Raw genomic sequence first — 18695 nt, forward strand, 5'->3', positions numbered from 1 at the left:
GAAAGTTGTGGCTCAAATGGTAGAGCACTAACCTTAAGAGAAAAAAATAGGGGCTGGGAAGGTGGCTCAGTGGTAGAGCGCTTGCCTTGCATGCTGGAGGCCCTGGATTCCATTCCTCAGCACCACATAAGCAAAAAAGAAAAAAGCCGAAGTAGCGCGGTGGCTCAAGTCGTAGAGCCCTTGCCTTGAGCTGAAGAGCTGAGGGACAGCGCCCAGGCCCAGAGTTCAGGCCCCACGACCGGACCAAAAAAAAAAAAAAAGAAAGAAAGAAAGAAAGGAGGGGCTGGGAAGGTGGCTCAGTGGTAGAGCACTTGCATTGCATGCATGAGGCCCTGGGTTTGATTCTTCAGCACCACATAAGAAAAAGCAGGAAGTGGTGCTGTCGTTCTAGTAGTAAAGCACTAGCCTTGAGCTGAAGAGCTGAGGGACAGCGCCCAGGCCAAATTCAAACCCATGACCAAAAAAAAAAAAAGAAAAAAAAAAAAAAAAAGAAAATTGGAAGTAAAGCTGTGGCTCAAAGTGGTTGAGCACTACACTTGAGCAAAAAAGCTCAGTGTAAATGTCCAGGCACAGGCCCTGAGATTAAGCCCCAAGACAGACCCAAAAAAAAAAAAAAAAAGCAGCTCAAGTGAGGGAAGAGGTAACACTGTCCAAAGAGAAATGTACTCATAGAGCCGGGCACTGGTAGCTCACACCTGTAATCCTAGCTACTCAGGAGGCTGAGATCTGAGGATCACTGTTCAAAGCCAGTCTAGGCAGGAAAGTCCATGAGACTCTTATCTCCAATAAACCACTAGAAAACTGGAAGTGGCGCTGTGGCTCAAGCAGTAGAGCTCTCATCTTGAGCTGAAGAACATAGGAACAGCCTCCAAGCCCAGAGTTCAAGCTCCATAACTGACAAGAAAAAAAGAAAGAAAAAATGAAATGTACTCATTACCAGACTTATATAACTGTAACCCCTCTGCATATTACCTTTACAATGACAATTTTTCAAAAAAGAAGCATCTCTGGGACAGAGAGTGTTCAGATCCTGAGTTCAAGCCCCAGGACCAACACACACATACACAAAGACATAATTTTTTTTTTTCTGGTGCTGGTCCTTGGGCTTGAACTCAAGACCTGGGCACTGTCTCTGAGTTTTTGTGCTCAAGACCAGTACTCTACCACTTTGATCCACAGCATCTGGCTTTTTAGTAGTTAATTGGAGATGAGAGTTTCATGAATTTTCCTGCCCTGGCTGGCTTTGAACCATTATCCTCAGATCTCAGCCTCCTGAGCAGCTAGGATTATAGGCATGAGCCAATGCTTGGCTATTAAAAAAATTTTTTTTAAGTTTTAGAAGGATTTTTGTATGACACAGTTAAAATGGAAAGAAACAGAAAAAAAGAGAGAAAAACATTTCCTGTTCCCCATGCTGAAACATTTTTAGGTTTAAATGGCTTCAGGTTAAATTTAAAGGCAGAGCCAGATAATGACAAGTGTAGATTATTCTTACCATGTTAATGACCTCTTCAATGACTTATCTGGATTTATGAAATTAGAAAGAATTAAAGTCGATTTTTTTTCTATTTAGGATTCTGTCTTTATATTCCTAGGTGATTACCTTTTGGAAATTACAATGGGAACCCAAACAGGTAAATTTGAAAATTAATATATTTTCATTTTCTCCAATTCATGTAACATAGTTGTGTGTGTGTGTGTGTGTGTGTGTGTGTGTGTGTGTGTGTGTGTGTGTGTGTGTGTGTGTGTGTGTGTGTGTGTGTGTGTGTGTGTGTGTGTGTGTTATAAACCCAAAGGTTCATATGTGTTAAATTTCCATCCCAGTAATACTTTTTTTTCTTTTGTAACATATCTTTGAGTAGGTAAAGGATATAGCTTTACTAAGATCTAGTTGTACTGTTCCAGTAGGATCTTCCAGAAAAAATTTCCCCTAAAACAGAATTAAGTGAAATTTAGTCATATTTACATAAAAACAAAAAGTATGAGGAGATAATAAAAATAATAACAAGCTGACAACTGACTAGAGAGAACAAGACATTTGTAAACATCATCCCTTTTTTAGTTTGGTGAGCTTCAACTAACATTTAAGTGAGACTCAATCTCTCACAGATACTCTGAGGAATGACACTGGCAGATCCAGAGGTGGCAAGAGAGACCCGAGCTGCACACTATGAAGCCTCACCAGTTGCTAAACTTCTAGGAGAAAAACTTGCATCTCCAAGACGCCAGGCTGCACGTTGCAGCTGCTGTATAGAACCCAGTATTCCCTTCAACCATGAGTCATTGTGACTTAATTTCAGCCTATTCAAACAGCATGGCTGGATAACAAACTCCTTCCTGATGTCTACGCAGAAAGGCCAACACAGATGGAAAGGTTACTGAAGTGAGAATATGTTTCCAGGGCTGGGAAGGTGGCTCAGTGGTAGAGCGCTTGTCTTGCATGCCTGAGGCCCTGGGTTCGATTCCTCAGCACCACATAAGCAAAAAGAAAAAAGCTGGAAGTGGTGCTGTGGCTCAAGTGGTAGAGTGCTAGCCTTGAGCTGAAGAGCTGAGGGACAGCGCCCAGGCCCAGAGTTCAGGCCCCATGACCGGACCCAAAAAAAAAAAAAAGAATGTTTCCATCCTCACTGCAGAAATGTTCTATGGTACCAATACATCACCTGTCCAAATACAAGTCTGCTGCATTTAAGTTTAACTCACCTCTTTCAACTGGGTTATCATTCCAAGGACAATCACATCTCTGATCTTGGTTGTACTACCCAATAAAGTTTCTATAGTTTTCAGCTAAAATAAAGAAAACAAACTGTTACAGATTATATATACATTCTTTTAAGAAACAACTTTATAAATAAGTAAATCTAGGTATATATCAGAATGTACAGTAATTTTCTACTGTACAGAAGAAAATTGGCAAGTTTAATTTTATTCTACAGAAAGCTAAAATACCTCAGGGCGCAAGTGGCTCATACTTGTAATCCTAACTACTCCGGAGGCTGAAATCTGAGGATCACGGTTCAAAGCCAGCCCAGGCAGGAATATGACACTCTTATCTCCAATAAATCACTCAGAAAACTGGAAGTGGTGCTGTGGCTCAAGTGAGAGAGCACTCAACTTGAGCTGAAGAGCTGAAGGACAGCGCCCAGGCCCAGAGTTCAAGCTCCATGACCAACAATAACAACAACAAAAACGACAGCTAAAGTACCAAATGTATGATGTTCAGCAAGATTTAGGCCCCCAAAACAAATTACATGAATGTAGTCCATTACCAACAACTGAAAGCTTCATGGTATATCATTGTGCATAATATTCTGCATAATATAACCATTTATTTTTTAAAAGAATATCAGCTTTGAGCCAGGCACACCCTGTAATCTTAGTTCTCAGGAGGCTGAGCTCTGAGGATTGTGATTCAAAGCCAGCCTGGGCAGGAAAGTCCATGAGACTCATCTCCAAATAACCACCAGGAAACCGGAAGTGGAACTGTGACTCAAGTGGCAAAGAGCAAGCCTTGAGCTGAAGAACGCCAGGACAATACCTAAGCCCAGAGTTCAAGCCCCATGACCAACAAGAAGAAAAAAAAAAGAATATGTTTTATTTATTTTGAGACAGTGTTTCATTATGTAGCCTTGGGTGGCCTCAAACAACCCTCCTACTCTCTTGAGGGCAAGGATTACAGGTGTATGTCATCACGCTGCTCAACTTTATCTCTCTAAAAATTAGTGAGTTTTAAAGATATATATTCTAATATTATTTATTTATTTAGGCCAGTCCTGGGACTTGAACTCAGGGCTTGGGCTCTGTCCCTGAGCTTCTTTTGTTCAAGGCCACTGGAGCCATGGTGCTACTTGCAGCTTTTTCTGTTTATGTGGTACTGAGGAATCAGACCCAGGGCTTCATGTATGCTAGGCAAGCACTCTACCACTGAGCTACACTCCCAGCCTCTAATATTATTTATTTTATTTATTTATTTTTTTATTTTTTTCGGTCGTGGGGCTTGAACTCTGGGCCTGGGCGCTGTCCCTCAGCTCTTCAGCTCAAGGCGAGCGCTCTACCACTTTGAGCTACAGCGCCACTTCCGGTTTTCTGGTGGTTTATTGGAGATAGGAGTCTCACGGTCTCTCCTGCCCGGGCTGGCTTTGAACCACGATCCTCAGATCTCAGCCTCCTGAGTAGCTAGGATTACAGGCGTGAGCCACCAGCGCCCGGCCTATTTATTATTGTGGTTATTATGTATTATTGTTACTATTGTCTTGTGTTGGTACTAAGGCTTGAACTCAGGGCTTCAAATCCTACTTGTTTAGCATTTTTTCCTCAAGGCTGGTGGTCTATCACTTGAGCGACACACTTACTTTTGGCTTTTTGCTGATTACTTGGACATAAGAATCTCTTGGATTTGTCTGCCTGGGCTTGCTTGAAACCCCAATCCTCAGACCTCTCGAGAAGTAGGATTATAGACAGGAGCCAGTGGCACCGGGCTAATTTTATTATTTTGAAATTCTATCCTAATTATTTATATTCTCAATCTGATTATTAAACTTTTATCAGAAAGTTAAAGTAATAACAAGTAGGGTACTATTAAAAAATTTTTTTTCTCAGTTAGGCACTGGTGGCTGATGCCTATAATCTTAGCTTCTCCAAAGGCCAAAGAAAGAAGCAGTAACTTCTAGTAGAGATTTGTAGAACTCATAAAACCAGGTATGGACTTTAGCAGGGACATAGCCAGATTAGCTAGCTAGTTAAGAGTCAGATCCATGGCCATAATACAGAAAACCTAAGCGGTGAAGCTTGGGATCCTGGTTCAAGGGAAGTCCAGGCAAAAACTTAAGGAGATTCCATGTCAGTCAATAAGCCAGTTATGGTGGCATGTACCTGTCATCTCAGCTACACAGGAAGCTATACTATGTGGTCTGAGGCTGGCACTAAGCAAAGGTACCAGACTCTAGAATACCAGTGGTACTGAGGTCTAAACCTAGGGTCTTGAACTTGCTAAGCAGGTAGCCCTCAATAACAAAGCAAAGGGCTGGGAAGTTGGCTCAGTGCTAGAGTGCTTGCCTCACATGCATGAGGCGCTGGGTTCGATTCCTCGGCACCACATAAGCAGAAAAAGCCAGAAGTGGAGCTGTGGCTCAAGTGGTAGAGCGCTAGCCTTGAGCTAAAGAGCTGAGGGACAGCACCCAGGTCCAGAATTCAGCCCCCACACTGACAAAAAAACCCCACCAGATTCTACCTGGAAAACAATTAAAAGCAAGACAAGGTTATGACTCAAATGACAGGACACCTGTTTAATGAGAAAGAGGCCACATAGTTTTCATTCAAAATTCAATGAATTAAAATCAAGCAATAAATATTAATCTTGTATACTTAGACCCCCCTCCCAAATAATTAGGATAATGTGCTAACCTGGAATTTGCTTCCACTTTCATCAGGGTGCGAACCTATCACTGGAGGAGTAAATAATTCATGTCTGTGAGTCCTCTAGAAAAAAAGAAAGATTGACATGAATTTCCGTGAAGTAGACATTTAAGCCTAAGAGTCAAGCAGGAGGTGTGGTTCAAATGGTACCCCACTACCATCCAAAAAGCAAAAACCTATGAAAATTGTGTGATGTTAAACACTGTCTTTAAACTTTTGTATATCCAACAAATGTGGAAAGCCACGTAATTTACTAACATAAAAGTACCTAGTAATTTTTTAAAATTTTTTATCCTCCATGTTTTAAAATAATTATTATAGGGCTGGGATGTAGCTCAGTAGCAAAGTGCTTGCCTAGCAATTAAAACATCCTGGGTTCGATCCCCAGTACCAAAAAGGAAAAAAAAACACAGTTAAAAAATAATTATTATAAAGGTAATGTATAAATAGGTTACACTTTCTAGCAGTTCATTAATAAAAACATGAGCAGTGACACTACTTGAAGATTTACCATATAACATAGTACTGTGAGGGCTGTCAGTGTGCATGGTTAGAGTCATTAACAAAACCTTACATGAACTTGGCTGAGCTGTTCCTTCTTTCTACCCCCACCTGTCACTTCCTCAATCTAAACTATCAGAACTATCAGAACTAGCAACACTGACTTCTCTCATACTAATCCATCCTGAAATTTTCCAGCAGAGGAAGCTGTGACCAGACCTCTCTGTTATCCCCAGTCTCCTTAAATCAGGAGAACAGAATATTAACTTCTTAGAATCCAATCCAAAATGCTCCTATGAGTTGGTTCCTATTTGCCTTTCCAGACTTGCTCATAATTGCTCACCACTTCCTGCACAGTTATTACCCATGTCATATGCTACCAATTCCCTCATGACCGCCTTAATTTTTCCATTGAATGTATTATTTGTATGTCTTTTAGAGCGCGTATAAGATCCTACTTTACTTGAATATGGTATACAAAGTAGGCAAACAATGGGCTCCAGATAGACTGGATTCGAGACCTACTTCCATTCAGTAGATGCAATCTTTGACCAAGTTGGTAAGCCTCTCTAGACTTCCATTTCCTCATCACTCAAATAAGAATAATGAAAGCATTTTACATCTAAGTAATGTTACAGGATTACTGAGGTAAGTATTGTGTGTGTGACATACTAAACACAACATTGGTGTACCAAAGTCATGCATTACACATGAGCTACTATTCTTTTTCACTGCCTTCATTACTCAAGGGAAATAACTTTTTTTGGGGGGGGTCTGGTCGTGGGGCCTGAACTCTGGGCCTGGGCGCTGTCCTTGAGCTCCTCAGCTCAAGACGAGCGCTCTACCACTTGAGCCACAGCGCCACTTCCGGCTTTTTTCTTTTTGCTTATGTGGTGCTGAGGAATCGAACCCAGGAACTCATGCATGCAAGGCAAGCACTCTACCACTGAGCCACCTTCTCAGCTCCGGGAAATAACTTTTTGCATCTCTTCATTCCCTCTATTGTCCTAATCACATAAAGCTTAGAAATAATTTACTACATAACTTTAAAAATGTATTGATTTTTGTGGTTTTGGTGGTACTAGCATTTGAACCCAGGGCCTTGTACTTGCTAGGCAGTACTCTACAGCTTGTGTGGCATCCCAGATTTGAATGACTAACTTTGAAGTGAAAAGTTTCATCTTTTAAATATCCCTAAGATTTCTTATAGATGAAACAGTCTTTTTCTTCTCCATTTGACCTGTTGTTCCCCACAACTTACCTGTTGCAAAATGGTATAGCGTTCACGATACAGCTCAGCTTTATCTCTAGCTGTTCCAAACAAATTTGGTGCAGGATGGTTGGTCATTTTTAGACTACAAAAAAGGAATGCCAACTTCTTATTGTCACAAATACACAAAGGTATGCCAAAAATAAAACAAAATTACTCTCTGAGAAAGATATTCAACTGAAATTCACTTATATACTTACGGAAGAAATTTTTTTCTTTCTGAGTTGTAAACAAAACGTGGAATGTCAAAGGCTCCAATGATATTGAAAATATGGTCTCTGAAAAACACCCCACAATTCAAAGATGTGATTTACTAAAATAATACTAGATGAACATAACTCACATTATAATTCTATGTTAAACATAACCTTTTTGAATTTTCTCAGGCCATATAATCAATTTATTATTGTGTCAAATAACATGGAAGTAAAGGTTTTGGTTTAAGCATTCTACTTTCATGAGACAAAAAAGGGCCATGTGACAGGAGGTCCTAGCAACTCAGAAGCTTGAGCTCTGAGGATCATGCTTTGAAGCTAGCCCAGGCAGATCTGTGAAACCTTATCTGCAGAAAGCTGGAAAGGAAGGTATGGCTCAAGTGCTATATCAGCACTTGCCTTGAGTGAGAAAAAGTTAAGCAAGAGTACCAGGCCTTGAGTTCAAACACCCCCAGTACCAGCACACATACATACACAGTGCCATGTGAAGTAGCACATACTTGTTATCCCAGCACTTAGAAGGTAGAGCAGAAGGATCATGAGTTCAAGGCCAGCTTGGGCTACATAAGGAATTTTAGGCCTGCCTGGGTTACAAAGAAAGACCCTATTTCAAAAATTAAACGAACAGGCCAAGCGGGGGTGACTCACGCCTGTAATCCTAGCTACTCAGGGGGCTAAGATCGGAGGATGGTGGTTCCAAGCCAATCCGAGCAGGAAAGTTTGTGAGACTCTTGTCTCCAATAAAGCACTCAGAAAACCGGAAGTGGTGCTGTGGCTCAAGTGGTAGAGCGTTCTCCTTAAGTGAAGAGCTGAGGGATAGCGCCCAGGCCCAGAGTTCAAGCCCCATGACTGAAAAAAAAAAAATTAAACAAACAGGGCTGAGACGTAGCTCAGTGGCAAAGCACTTGCCTAGCAAGTGCAACATCCTGGATTCAATCCCCAATACCAAAAAAAAAAAAAAAAAAAAATGAAGTTAGGGGCTGGGAATGTGGCTTAGTGGTACAGTGCTTGCCTAACATACATGAAGCCCTGGGTTTGATTCCTCAGTACCACACACACAGAAAAAGCCAAAAATGGTACTGTGGCTCAAGTGATAGAGTGCTAGCCTTGAGCAAAAGAAGCTCAGTGCCCAGGCCCTAAGTTCAAGCCCCAGGACTGGGAAAAAAAAAATTTTTTTAAATCAAGTTAACTTCTAATTAAGAATGCCATCTAGCCAGGCACTGGTGGTTCATGTCTGTAATCCTAGCTACTCAGAAGAATGAAATCTGAAGATTGTCGTTCAAAACCAACCCAGGCAGGAGAGTTTGTGAGACTTTCATTTCCAATTAACCAATCAGAAAACCGGAAATGGAGCTGTGGCTCAAAGTGGTAAAGTGCTAGCCTTGATAAAAATAAATAAATAAATAAAAATAAAAATTAACTAGCTGGATGCCATTGGCTCATGCCTGTAATTCTAGCAAATGAGGAAGCTGAGATCTGAGGATGGTAATTCAAAGCCATCCTTGGCAGGAAAGTCTGTGACACTCTTCAATTAACCACCAAAAAGCCAGAAGTAGAGCTGTAGCTCAAGTGGTAGATTGCAAGCCTTGAGCAAAAAAGCCCAGAGACAGTGTACAGGCCCTGAATTCAAGCCCAGGAACAGTACAAAAAAAAGAATTCCATTTATTGTAAAAGAACAATTATGTATAAAATAGTGACATCTTCACTCCTTATGTATACTATTTTATGAACTATATAATAAATATAAAAGAAAAATGATTCATTTCTTAAATTTTTAAATATTATACAAAATGTATCTCAAGGAAAAGTTAGAAAAAGACACAAAACACATATACACACCAGGGCTGGGAAGGTGGCTCAGTGATAGAGCGCTTGCCTTGCATGCCTGAGGCCCTGGGTTCCATTCCTCAGCATCACGTAAGCAAAAAGAAAAAAGCCGTAAGTGGTGCTGTGGCTTAAGTGGTAGAGCGCTAGCCTTGAGCTGAAGAGCTGAGGGACAGCGCCTAGGCCCAGAGTTCAGGCCCCAAGACTGGACCCAAAAAAAATAATAATAATAAATTAAAAAAAAAACATATACACACCAAATTCTGTCTGCATCTTTGAGATTTTATATAGTGCTACAGATAGAAAGCAATAAGTAGGGCTGGGAAGGTGGCTCAGTGGTAGAGTGCTTGTCTTGCATGCCTGAGGCCCTGGGTTCGATTCCTCAGCACCACATAAGCAAAAAGAAAAAAGCCAGAAGTGGCGCTGTGGCTCAAGTGGTAGAGCGCTAGCCTTGAGCTGAAGAGCTGAGGGATAGCGCCCAGGCCCAGAGTTCAGGCCCCACGACCGGACCCCAAAAAACAAAAAGAAAAGAAAAAGAAAGCAGTAAGTAATTTAATTGCAGACACGTTAATAACATAACCGTGTTTTAATAAGGTTAAAATAACTTACAACATTACATAAATATCCCAACCTGAAAAATATTCCCCAAAATTGTATGTGTATATCCCAAATTTAAAATGGTCAGTAAAGGTTATATTATGTAGTGGTAATGAACAGTAGACAACTAGTGGACTAAGAGAAACACAGCCCAACTCTTTTCTAGTCAATCTGTCTGATCACATTATTTAACTGTCATGCAGTTTCTCAATTGGTTTTGGTTGTTGTTGTTTTGCCAGTTCTGGGGCTGAACTCAGGGACCCTGAGTTTCTTTGGCTCAAGGCTAGCACTTGAACCACAGCGCCACTTGTGGCTTGTTTATGTGGTAGTGAGGAATCAAACCCAGTGCTTCATGCATGCTAGGCAAGCATTCTACCACTAAGCCATATTCCCAGCCCTGTTGTTTTTAGTAGGACTGTGCTCTATCACTTGAGCCCATTCGGTCTCTAGTCCTTGTCATTCCATTTCCTCATTTACAAAACTGAGAACCTCTTTGTTTTATTTATTTTATTTTTTGCAATCCTGGGTCTTGAACTCAAGTGTCTTAAGCACTGTCCCTGAGGTTATTTTTGCTCAAGGCAAGTGCTCTACCACTTGAGCCACAGAACCACTTCCAGCTTTTTCTGAGTAGTTTATTGGAGACAGGAGTCTCATGGACTTTCCTGCCTGAGCTGGCTTCAAACCATAATCCTCAGATCCCAGTCTCCTAAGTAGCTAGGATTACAGGCATGAGCCACTGGCACCTAGCTTGAGAACCTCTCTTACACTATAAAATAATGACATTCTGACAAATGAAGCTGCAAAGCTCTTTGTCCTTATTGGACCTCTATGCTGTTGACCTGATAGAAACAACGGGTGATTTTAGGGTTAAAAAAAAAAAAGGTAATACCTATTTTAGAGTAATAATATTTTTTTTTTCCTTTTTTTTTTTTGCCGGTCATGGGGCCTGAACTCTGGGTCTGGGCGCTGTCCCTCACTCTACCACTGGAGCCACAGCGCCACTTCCAGCTTTTTCTGCTTATGTGGTGCTGAGGACTCGAACCCAGGGCCTCATGCTTGCAAGGCATGCACTCTACTGCTGAGCTACCTTCCCAGCCCCGAGTAATAATATTTTTTTGGCCGGTCGTGGGGCTTGAACTCTGGGCCTAGGCGCTGTCCCTCAGCCCTTCAGCTCAAGGCAAGCACTCTACCACTTGAGCCACAGCGCCACCTCTGGTTTTTCTGGTAGTTAGTTGGAGAAAGGAGTCTCATGGACTTTCCTGCCTGGGCTGGCTTTGAACTAGAATCCTCAGATCTCAGCGTCCTAAGTAGCTAGGATTACAGGCATTAGCCACTGGAACCCAGGTAGGGTAATAATTTTTAAACTTCAATTATAATCACTTTGAATTTTTTATTTTTAAATTGTTTATTACTATTCTAAAGGTGATGTACAGAGGGTTACAGTTACATAAGTCAAGTAAAGTAGACATTCCTTTTTGGAAAACATCAACTCTTCCCTTGCATTCACCCAGTCTTTTGTTTCTTTATTATTTTTCTTGGAGTAGAAGGAACTGAAGCTTGAACTTAGTACCTGATATTTGCTAGGTAGGTGCTTTTCCACTTGAGCCATTTTTAAAAATATGGTCATGGTTTTTCCTTGGACAAGTTTGGGCCACCATCATATTTATTGCCTCCAAAGCTGGAATGACAGGCACATACCATCACACCCAGTTTGGTGCTGTGGCTCAAGTGGTAGAGTGTTAGTCTCGAGCAAAAAACAACTCAGAGACAGTGCCCAGGCCCTGAGTTCAAGCCCCATGACTGACAAAAACAAAAACAACTTTTTGCCAGGGTGAGCTTCAAATTGCTATCTGCCTCAATTTCACCTTCCCAACTACATTTTAGATTTCAATCAATGGTTTTAGGAGCATGTCATTATAACTACTATGTTAAAATTAGTTTGCAAGATTAAAATTAAAACTATTCAATTTCTTTTTGTTCTTTTAGCAGTTCCAATTAGTTTTGGCTGGAAAAGCATAACTATTGACCAAGGAAACTTTAACTTTACAGTTAAAACTGTTTCTGCTTATTTTTTTAGATACTTTCCTCCAAGGTATATCCCACAAATTTGGAAGTATCATATACAAATGATGAAAGGAAAAAGGAACCCTCAGAGAAATAAGACCCCCTAATTACTATACGAATTCCTAAGCCTAAAAACATGACACAAAGTGAAAAAGTCATAAAGTGAAGATTGTACCCAATTTTGCCATTCACAATTGTACAAGGTTAAGTAACTGAACTTCTCTGGGTTCAGTACTTTCCTAAGAGAAAAATAAATTTACTTCTGATATTCAACTAATTTACAACATAAAGAACATAAAGTCAGATTGGCTGGGTAAACCACCAAACACTTGGTAGCTCACCTTAGGAAAAATAAAATAAATTCTTTAATAAGGAGAGTTAGGTAGCAACCAGTTACTGATGCCTGTAATCCTAGCTTCGCATGAGTCTGAGAGCTGAAGAATTAAAGCCCAGACAGAAAAGTCCACGACTTTCTGTCCAAAAAAACAGCAAAAAACAGGGCAGAACACCAATGAACAAGTAAGGTAAGCATGTACAAGGCTCTGACTTCAAACCCCAGTACCGCCAGCAAAATACACACATATATACATACACATACATACATACATCTATACATACATAAAGGTTATAATGCAGCCTGTCACTTAAAAAGAAACAGAAATAAGAATGGCTACTATGTAGAAATGTTGATCACTATTTTCTCCAAAGAAGTATTTTATTCACATACATAGTTTCATCAACTGACTGGCTGCATTCCTGGACCGCCGCTTCTACTACGGATCGTTCAATCATGTTGGATGACACTGAAAAGACAAGTTCAAAGTCAGAACAATAACAAAAGACTTATATCAAATATCTTCATGTCATCAAATATAGTGAAAGCAGGGGTTATACTGTGGGGGAGGGACATACAAAGCAACAAAGAGATAATCTTATAAATGCGTTAGAAACACATGCATGAAAGAAAAAAACATTAAAATACACATCTAAGGGTTCATTTTCCTGACATCACATTATCTGACCTTTTCCGCTTGACTCATACATATACTAGATATTACAAATAAGGGAAACCATGGGACCTATGTTTCTTTGGGCCTGGCTTACTTCACTTAATATAATTTTTTCCAAGTTTTTCCATTTCCTAACAAATGGGGCAATGTCATTCTTTCTGATGGAGGCATAGAATTCCATTGTGTATATATACCACATTTTCTTGATCCATTCATCTACTGAGGGGCATCTGGGTTGGTTCCATATCTTAGCTATGGTAAATAATGCTGCAATAAACATAGTTGTGCTGGTAGCTTTAGTGTGGTCTTGTTTGTAAACATTTGGGTAAATGCCCAAAAGTGGGATTGCTGGGTCATAGGGGAGAGATGGGGAAAAACCAGTTGTTTAAGGATACAGGTGGACCTGTTGCAACAATGAGAAGTACAAGTTGTCATGTCCAAAACTACCTTTACAACGTCGGTGCGGGGGGGGGGGGGGGGGGGGGGGAGGGGAGGAGAAGGATTGGGATTGGGGGGAGGGGGGAGGCTGGGAAGGGATGTGAAGGGTAAACAAAGGAGGAGGCTGCAATGCTTGGTAAGAAATGTACGCATTATCCTGCCCACGTAATTGTAACTCCTCTGTACAGTATGTTCACAAATAAAATAAAATTAAATTAAAAAAATATCTTCATGTCTATGTTTTACAATTATAAAAACATCTTAATATATAGCTAAATGCCTTTATTTTATAAGCATTTTATAAATACTGTTCAGCCATATAAACTTAGTTAAAAAACATTCTGTAAGCCGGGCGCCGGTGGCTCACGCCTGTAATCCTAGCTACTCAGGAGGCTGAGATCTGAGGATCGCGGTTCAAAGCCAGCCCGGGCAGAAGAGACTGTGAGACTCCTATCTCCAATAAACCACCAGAAAACCGTAAGTGGCGCTGTAGCTCAAGTGGTAGAGCGCTCGCCTTGAGCTGAAGAGCTGAGGGACAGCGTCCAGGCCCAGAGTTCAAGCCCCACGACCGACCAAAAAAAAAAAAAAAAAAAAAAAAAAAACATTCTGTAAGCTCCCAATTTCAATAAAGCTATAGTAATAGTATAATCATAACTGCTATATTTTTTTAAGTATTATAGTAACAAGAACAGCTACTAGCTCAGTACTTTACAAGCTTCATTCTACTAGACAGATGTTCTATAACACTGATGTTAGCATACTCATAATTAATTAATTAATTTTTGCCAGTCCTGGGGTTTGAACTCAGGGCCTGTCCCTGAGCTTGTTTTGCTCAAGGCTAGCACTCTACCACCTGAGCCACAGTGCCACTTCTAGCTTTTTCTGTTTATATAGTACTGAGGAATTGAACCTAGAGCTTCATACATGCTAGCAAGCACTCTACCACTAAGGCACATTCCCAGCCCCATACTCATATTTTAGATGTAGGAAATGTTCAACTTTAGGAGGTTAACTAAGAATTACACACAGCAGGGCTGGGAAGGTGGCTCAGTGATAGAGTGCTTGCCTTGCATGCACGAGGCCCTGGGTTCAATTCCTCAGCACCACATAAGCAGAAAAAGCCAGAAGTGGCGCTGTGGCTCAAGTTGTAGAGTGCTAGCCTTGAGCTGAAGAGCTGAGGGACAGCAACCAGACCTAGAGTTCAAGCCCAGGACTGGCAAAAAAAAAAAAAAAAAAGAATTACACACAGCAAGAGGGAGTAGGAAGCAATACAAACTCAGTCCTGATTCTTTTTTTTTTCTGTGCCAGCACTGGGAATCGAACTCAGGGCAGGGGCACTGTCCCTTAGCTTTTTCATTCATGGCTGGCTTTCTAGCATTGGAGCCACAACTCCACATCTGGCTTTTTGCTAGTTAGCTGGAGATAAGAATCTTACGGACTTTTCTCCCCAGGCTGGCTTCAAACATTGATTCTCAGAACTCAGTGTCCGGAGAATAGGCATGAGCGGTGCACCAGCATCTGGCAGCATTTGCTTGTTTTTTTTTTTTTTGGTTGGTCGTGGGGCTTGAACTCTGGGCCTGGGCACTGTCCCTGCGCTCTTCAGCTCAAGGCAAGTGCTCTACCGCTTGAACCACAACGCCATTTCCGGTTTTCTAGTGGTTTAATGAAGAGTCTCATGGACTTTCTTGCCCAGGCTGGCTTTGAACCGCGATCTTCAGACCTCAGCCTCCTGCATAGCTAGGATTACAGGTGTGAGCCACTGGTGCCCGGCTAGCATTTGTCCTTTGATTGGATCAGTTGGAATAAACTGATTTTTTTTTTTTAAAGAAAAGGTATACCTAAAAATACCTGATTTTAGAAGAGAAAATGAGATATAGTAAGTAACATTTTCTCCTCTACCACGGAACATGTTGGAGATACTAGCATCTATACAACTTGTGAGTGAGCCAAACCCACTTCTACACTTCAGGACACTAGAAACACTGGACTTTCGTTTCCCAAGCTGGGTTCCAGTGGCTCACGCCTGTAATCCTAGCTACTCTGGAGGCTGAAATCGGAGGATGGCAGTTTAAAGCCAGCCCAGGCAGGAAAGTCCATGAGACTCTTATCTCCAATAAGAGTCTTATCTCCAATAAACCACCAGAAAATCAGAAGCAGCGCTGTGGCTCAAGTGGTAGAGTGCTAGCCTTGAGCTGAAGAGCTTAGAGACAGAGCCCAGGCCCAGAGTGCAAGCCCCATGACCACCACCACCAACAAAAAAATCTCAGGAAGGTGGGCTCAATTGTTCACACTTGTAATCTAGCTAATCAGGAGACTGAGATCTGAGGGTTGTAGTTTGAAGCCAGACTGGACAGGAAAATCCATAAGACACTTTTTTTTGTTTGTTTTGTTTTGCTGGGACTTGAACTCAGGGCCTAGGCACTGTCCCTGAGCTCTGTTTTGCTCAAGGATAGTGCTCTACCATTTCAGCCACAATGCCACTTGCGGCTTTTTCTATTTATGTGGCACTGAGGAATCAAACCTGGGGCTTTATGCATGCTAGGCAAGCACTCTACCCCTAAGCCCCATTCCCAGTCTGTGAGTCTCTTAACTCTAATTAATTACTAAAAATTCCAGAAGTGGATCTGTGGCTCAAGTGGTAGAGCACTAGCTTTGAGCATAAAACCTCAGGGGTAGTGCCCAGGCACAGAAAGAGAGAGAAAGAAAAAGAGAAATAGAGAGACAGAGAGAAAGAGAGGGGGAATAGGAAAGGAGGGGGGGAGAGGGAGAGACAGAGACAGAAAAAGTCCATGCTTATGGTATTAAATGAAGTATATTTAACCAAAAGATACCTGAAAAAGCAAGAAAGGAAGTTTTCCCCAAATCATTTATGAGTACCTAACTCAAATAAGACACAGTATTAAGTGTACAGAGAGATAAAAGCGATTGGGAACCAGAGCAAATCCAGAGTCAAGTTAGAGAAGGATGGTTGTGATAAGTGCCCAGAAGGCTAGGAAGCTGTAACAGGTCCCTGAAGAATAGTCAGAGGCTACAACTGAACTAATACCTTGGAAAGAAATATTTCCAGGCCTATATCATAACACCAGATCTTAAATATCAAATCCTCAACTTCTATTTAAATCTATAAATCTGAGGATATAGAGCTATACTCACAATTTAAGAGTTATCAGAAAATGCTACTTACAGGGCTGCTTTTCAACTGCATCAATGATCTTTTCCAGAGTGTCTTCAAGCTCTAATTCATTGACAGACTGAAGAACTTCTGTGAGGTACTTAGTAGCTTCACTAGAAAAAAAAAGGGGGAAACACAGAGGGTGGATTCTAATCAAGATACATTGAAAGCATATGTAAAAGTGTCATAATGAGACCATCCTGTACATGCTAATAAATCTTCTTTTAAAGATAAGGCATGTCAGCCGGGCGCTGGTGGCTCACGCCTGTAATCCTAGCTACTCAGGAGGCTGAGATCTGAGGATTGAGGTTCAAAGCCAGCCCGGGCAGGAAAGACCATGAGACTCCTATCTCCAATAAACCACCAGAAAACTGGAAGTGGCGCTGTAGCTCAAGTGGTAGAGCGCTCACCTTGAGCTGAAGAGCTGAGGGACAGCGCCCAGGCCCAGAGTTCAAGCCCCACGACCGACCAAAAAAAAAAAAAAAGATAAGGCATGTCATTGGTCATTGAAAGCAAATGTTTCTTGTCAAAAAATAGCAAACACTTATCAATCTGGAATTGAAATTAAGATCTACTAATCCCCTCTGTTCAAGTATTACTCACCTACCTACACTTTCTGAGCAAAAAAAAAAAAAAAATCATTCTGTCTATCCCTTAACACAATTTTTTTGTGGGGCTTTCAGGGCCTGGGCACTGTCCCTGAGCTCTTTGTTCAAGGTTAGAGCTCTAACCACTCAGAGACACAGTGCCATTCTGGTTTTCTGGTGGTTAATTGGAGATAGAGTCTTACAGACTTTTCTGCCTGGGCTGGATTTGAACCATGATCCTCAGATCTCTCAGCCTCCTAAGCAGCTAGAATTAACAAGCATGAGCCACCAGCACCCAGAAATGTTCTTAAAACCCAAATCACATTTTTGTTATAAAGAGTCATCCTGTACCAACATTATCTACTGCAATCTCCCTTCATTTTGAAATCAGTAAATATAATTTCTATATATACCTTGAATTTGACACCTCATATTAGCCCTGTAATACGTATTACCTTACATTTACAGCAAAAAAATTGTCAGCCTCCATGTCAGATGCCATATCTGAGTATAATAGACTGTGTAATGATTAAACTGACACTGCATTTGCTTGAAGTAAATTCCAGTAATTTCATCACTGTTTTTAGTTATAAAATTAGAAGGAAAAAAAAGACTACAAAGAAACCTTAACATTTGAATATAATCACCATATAAACACTGCCAAAAATAATAATAAAATAAGCAACCAATGCCCCAAGGGCTGGAGGTGATAGAGCACGGGCCCAGCAAGCCTGCCACCCTAGGTTCAATGAGTGTGTTGGAGAGGGAGACAATTTTAACAAGAGCAATCTTCTAGCTGTCATTTTGTAGGTCCTAAAAGACATGGATATGTCCAAGAAACCGGACTTTGAGATACTGTAAAGGAAAAATTATTAAATGTACATTTTTAAAACATGCTTAAAATCCACCCACTCTGAAATAAGTGGTAATCCCCAAATGGGAGGGTCTGCAGCTATGCAAACTGGCCGCAACTGGCAGTACGTGTTCCCTCCCCCGAACTCCTCACTTGACAGCTCAGAACCGGCAGAGCTCTGATTCGCGGCGGGCAGAGGCAGAGATCTGCGGGCCGAACGGTGCCCGGGTCGGGGGCTAAAGGGCAACTACGAGACCCATCGCCGGGCCGGAGAGCCTGGCCCCCAATGGAAGACACTTCAAGATGGCACCTGATCCACTTCTTAGAGGTGTGGGTCTCCGTCATGTAAGGTGAAGCCCCCAATCTGCGCGCGGAAGACAAGCTGTCCAGACCGACTCACCCTCGGAGTAGCAAGCCGCGCAACTTGAAAGCCGAGAGCGCACGGCTCCGTACCCGCTCAGGCGCCATGTTCGCGATTTGGCGCCACGGCGGAGGCCCCGCCTCTTCCTAGAGGAGGCCACGCCCCTGGAGCGGGTGGGCGGAGTTTTGTAGGAAACCTTGCGCGGTAATGTCTGTTGCTATGGGTCTACCTCAATCCTGACACTCTGCACCTATGCTCCTCCACGGAGGGGATACAGGAGGGGCGAGAGCATCCTTCCCTGGCGTCTGGCTGGGAAGCGCTTCTCTTACCCCACGTTTATCATTGAGTCATTCAGGGCACACTGCCCTGGACCTTCCTGCCTTCCCCATAG

The 18695-nt window shown here is 41.8% G+C and overlaps 1 protein-coding gene across 1 annotated transcript in view; it reads right to left on the bottom strand.

Annotated features, from left to right (window-relative positions):
• Positions 1 to 18425, bottom strand: part of Pole2 (DNA polymerase epsilon 2, accessory subunit) — a 39634-nt gene extending 21209 nt beyond the window's left edge. The window contains exons 1-8 of the mRNA XM_070027592.1: positions 18344 to 18425; positions 16516 to 16616; positions 12611 to 12686; positions 7384 to 7461; positions 7175 to 7268; positions 5401 to 5475; positions 2701 to 2784; positions 1874 to 1930 (exon numbers count right to left, since the gene is read on the bottom strand). Of these exons, the coding sequence (XP_069883693.1) occupies positions 1874 to 1930; positions 2701 to 2784; positions 5401 to 5475; positions 7175 to 7268; positions 7384 to 7461; positions 12611 to 12686; positions 16516 to 16616; positions 18344 to 18411 (633 nt within the window). The 5' untranslated portion in view covers positions 18412 to 18425. The remainder of the gene's footprint in view (positions 1 to 1873; positions 1931 to 2700; positions 2785 to 5400; positions 5476 to 7174; positions 7269 to 7383; positions 7462 to 12610; positions 12687 to 16515; positions 16617 to 18343) is intronic.
• Between the last annotated feature and the right edge of the window lie 270 nt (positions 18426 to 18695).

The sequence above is a fragment of the Dipodomys merriami genome, unplaced genomic scaffold, assembly GCF_024711535.1.
Source record: "Dipodomys merriami isolate MVZ:Mamm:240054 unplaced genomic scaffold, mDipMer1.0.p SCAF_1, whole genome shotgun sequence".
Lineage (NCBI taxonomy): Eukaryota > Metazoa > Chordata > Mammalia > Rodentia > Heteromyidae > Dipodomys > Dipodomys merriami.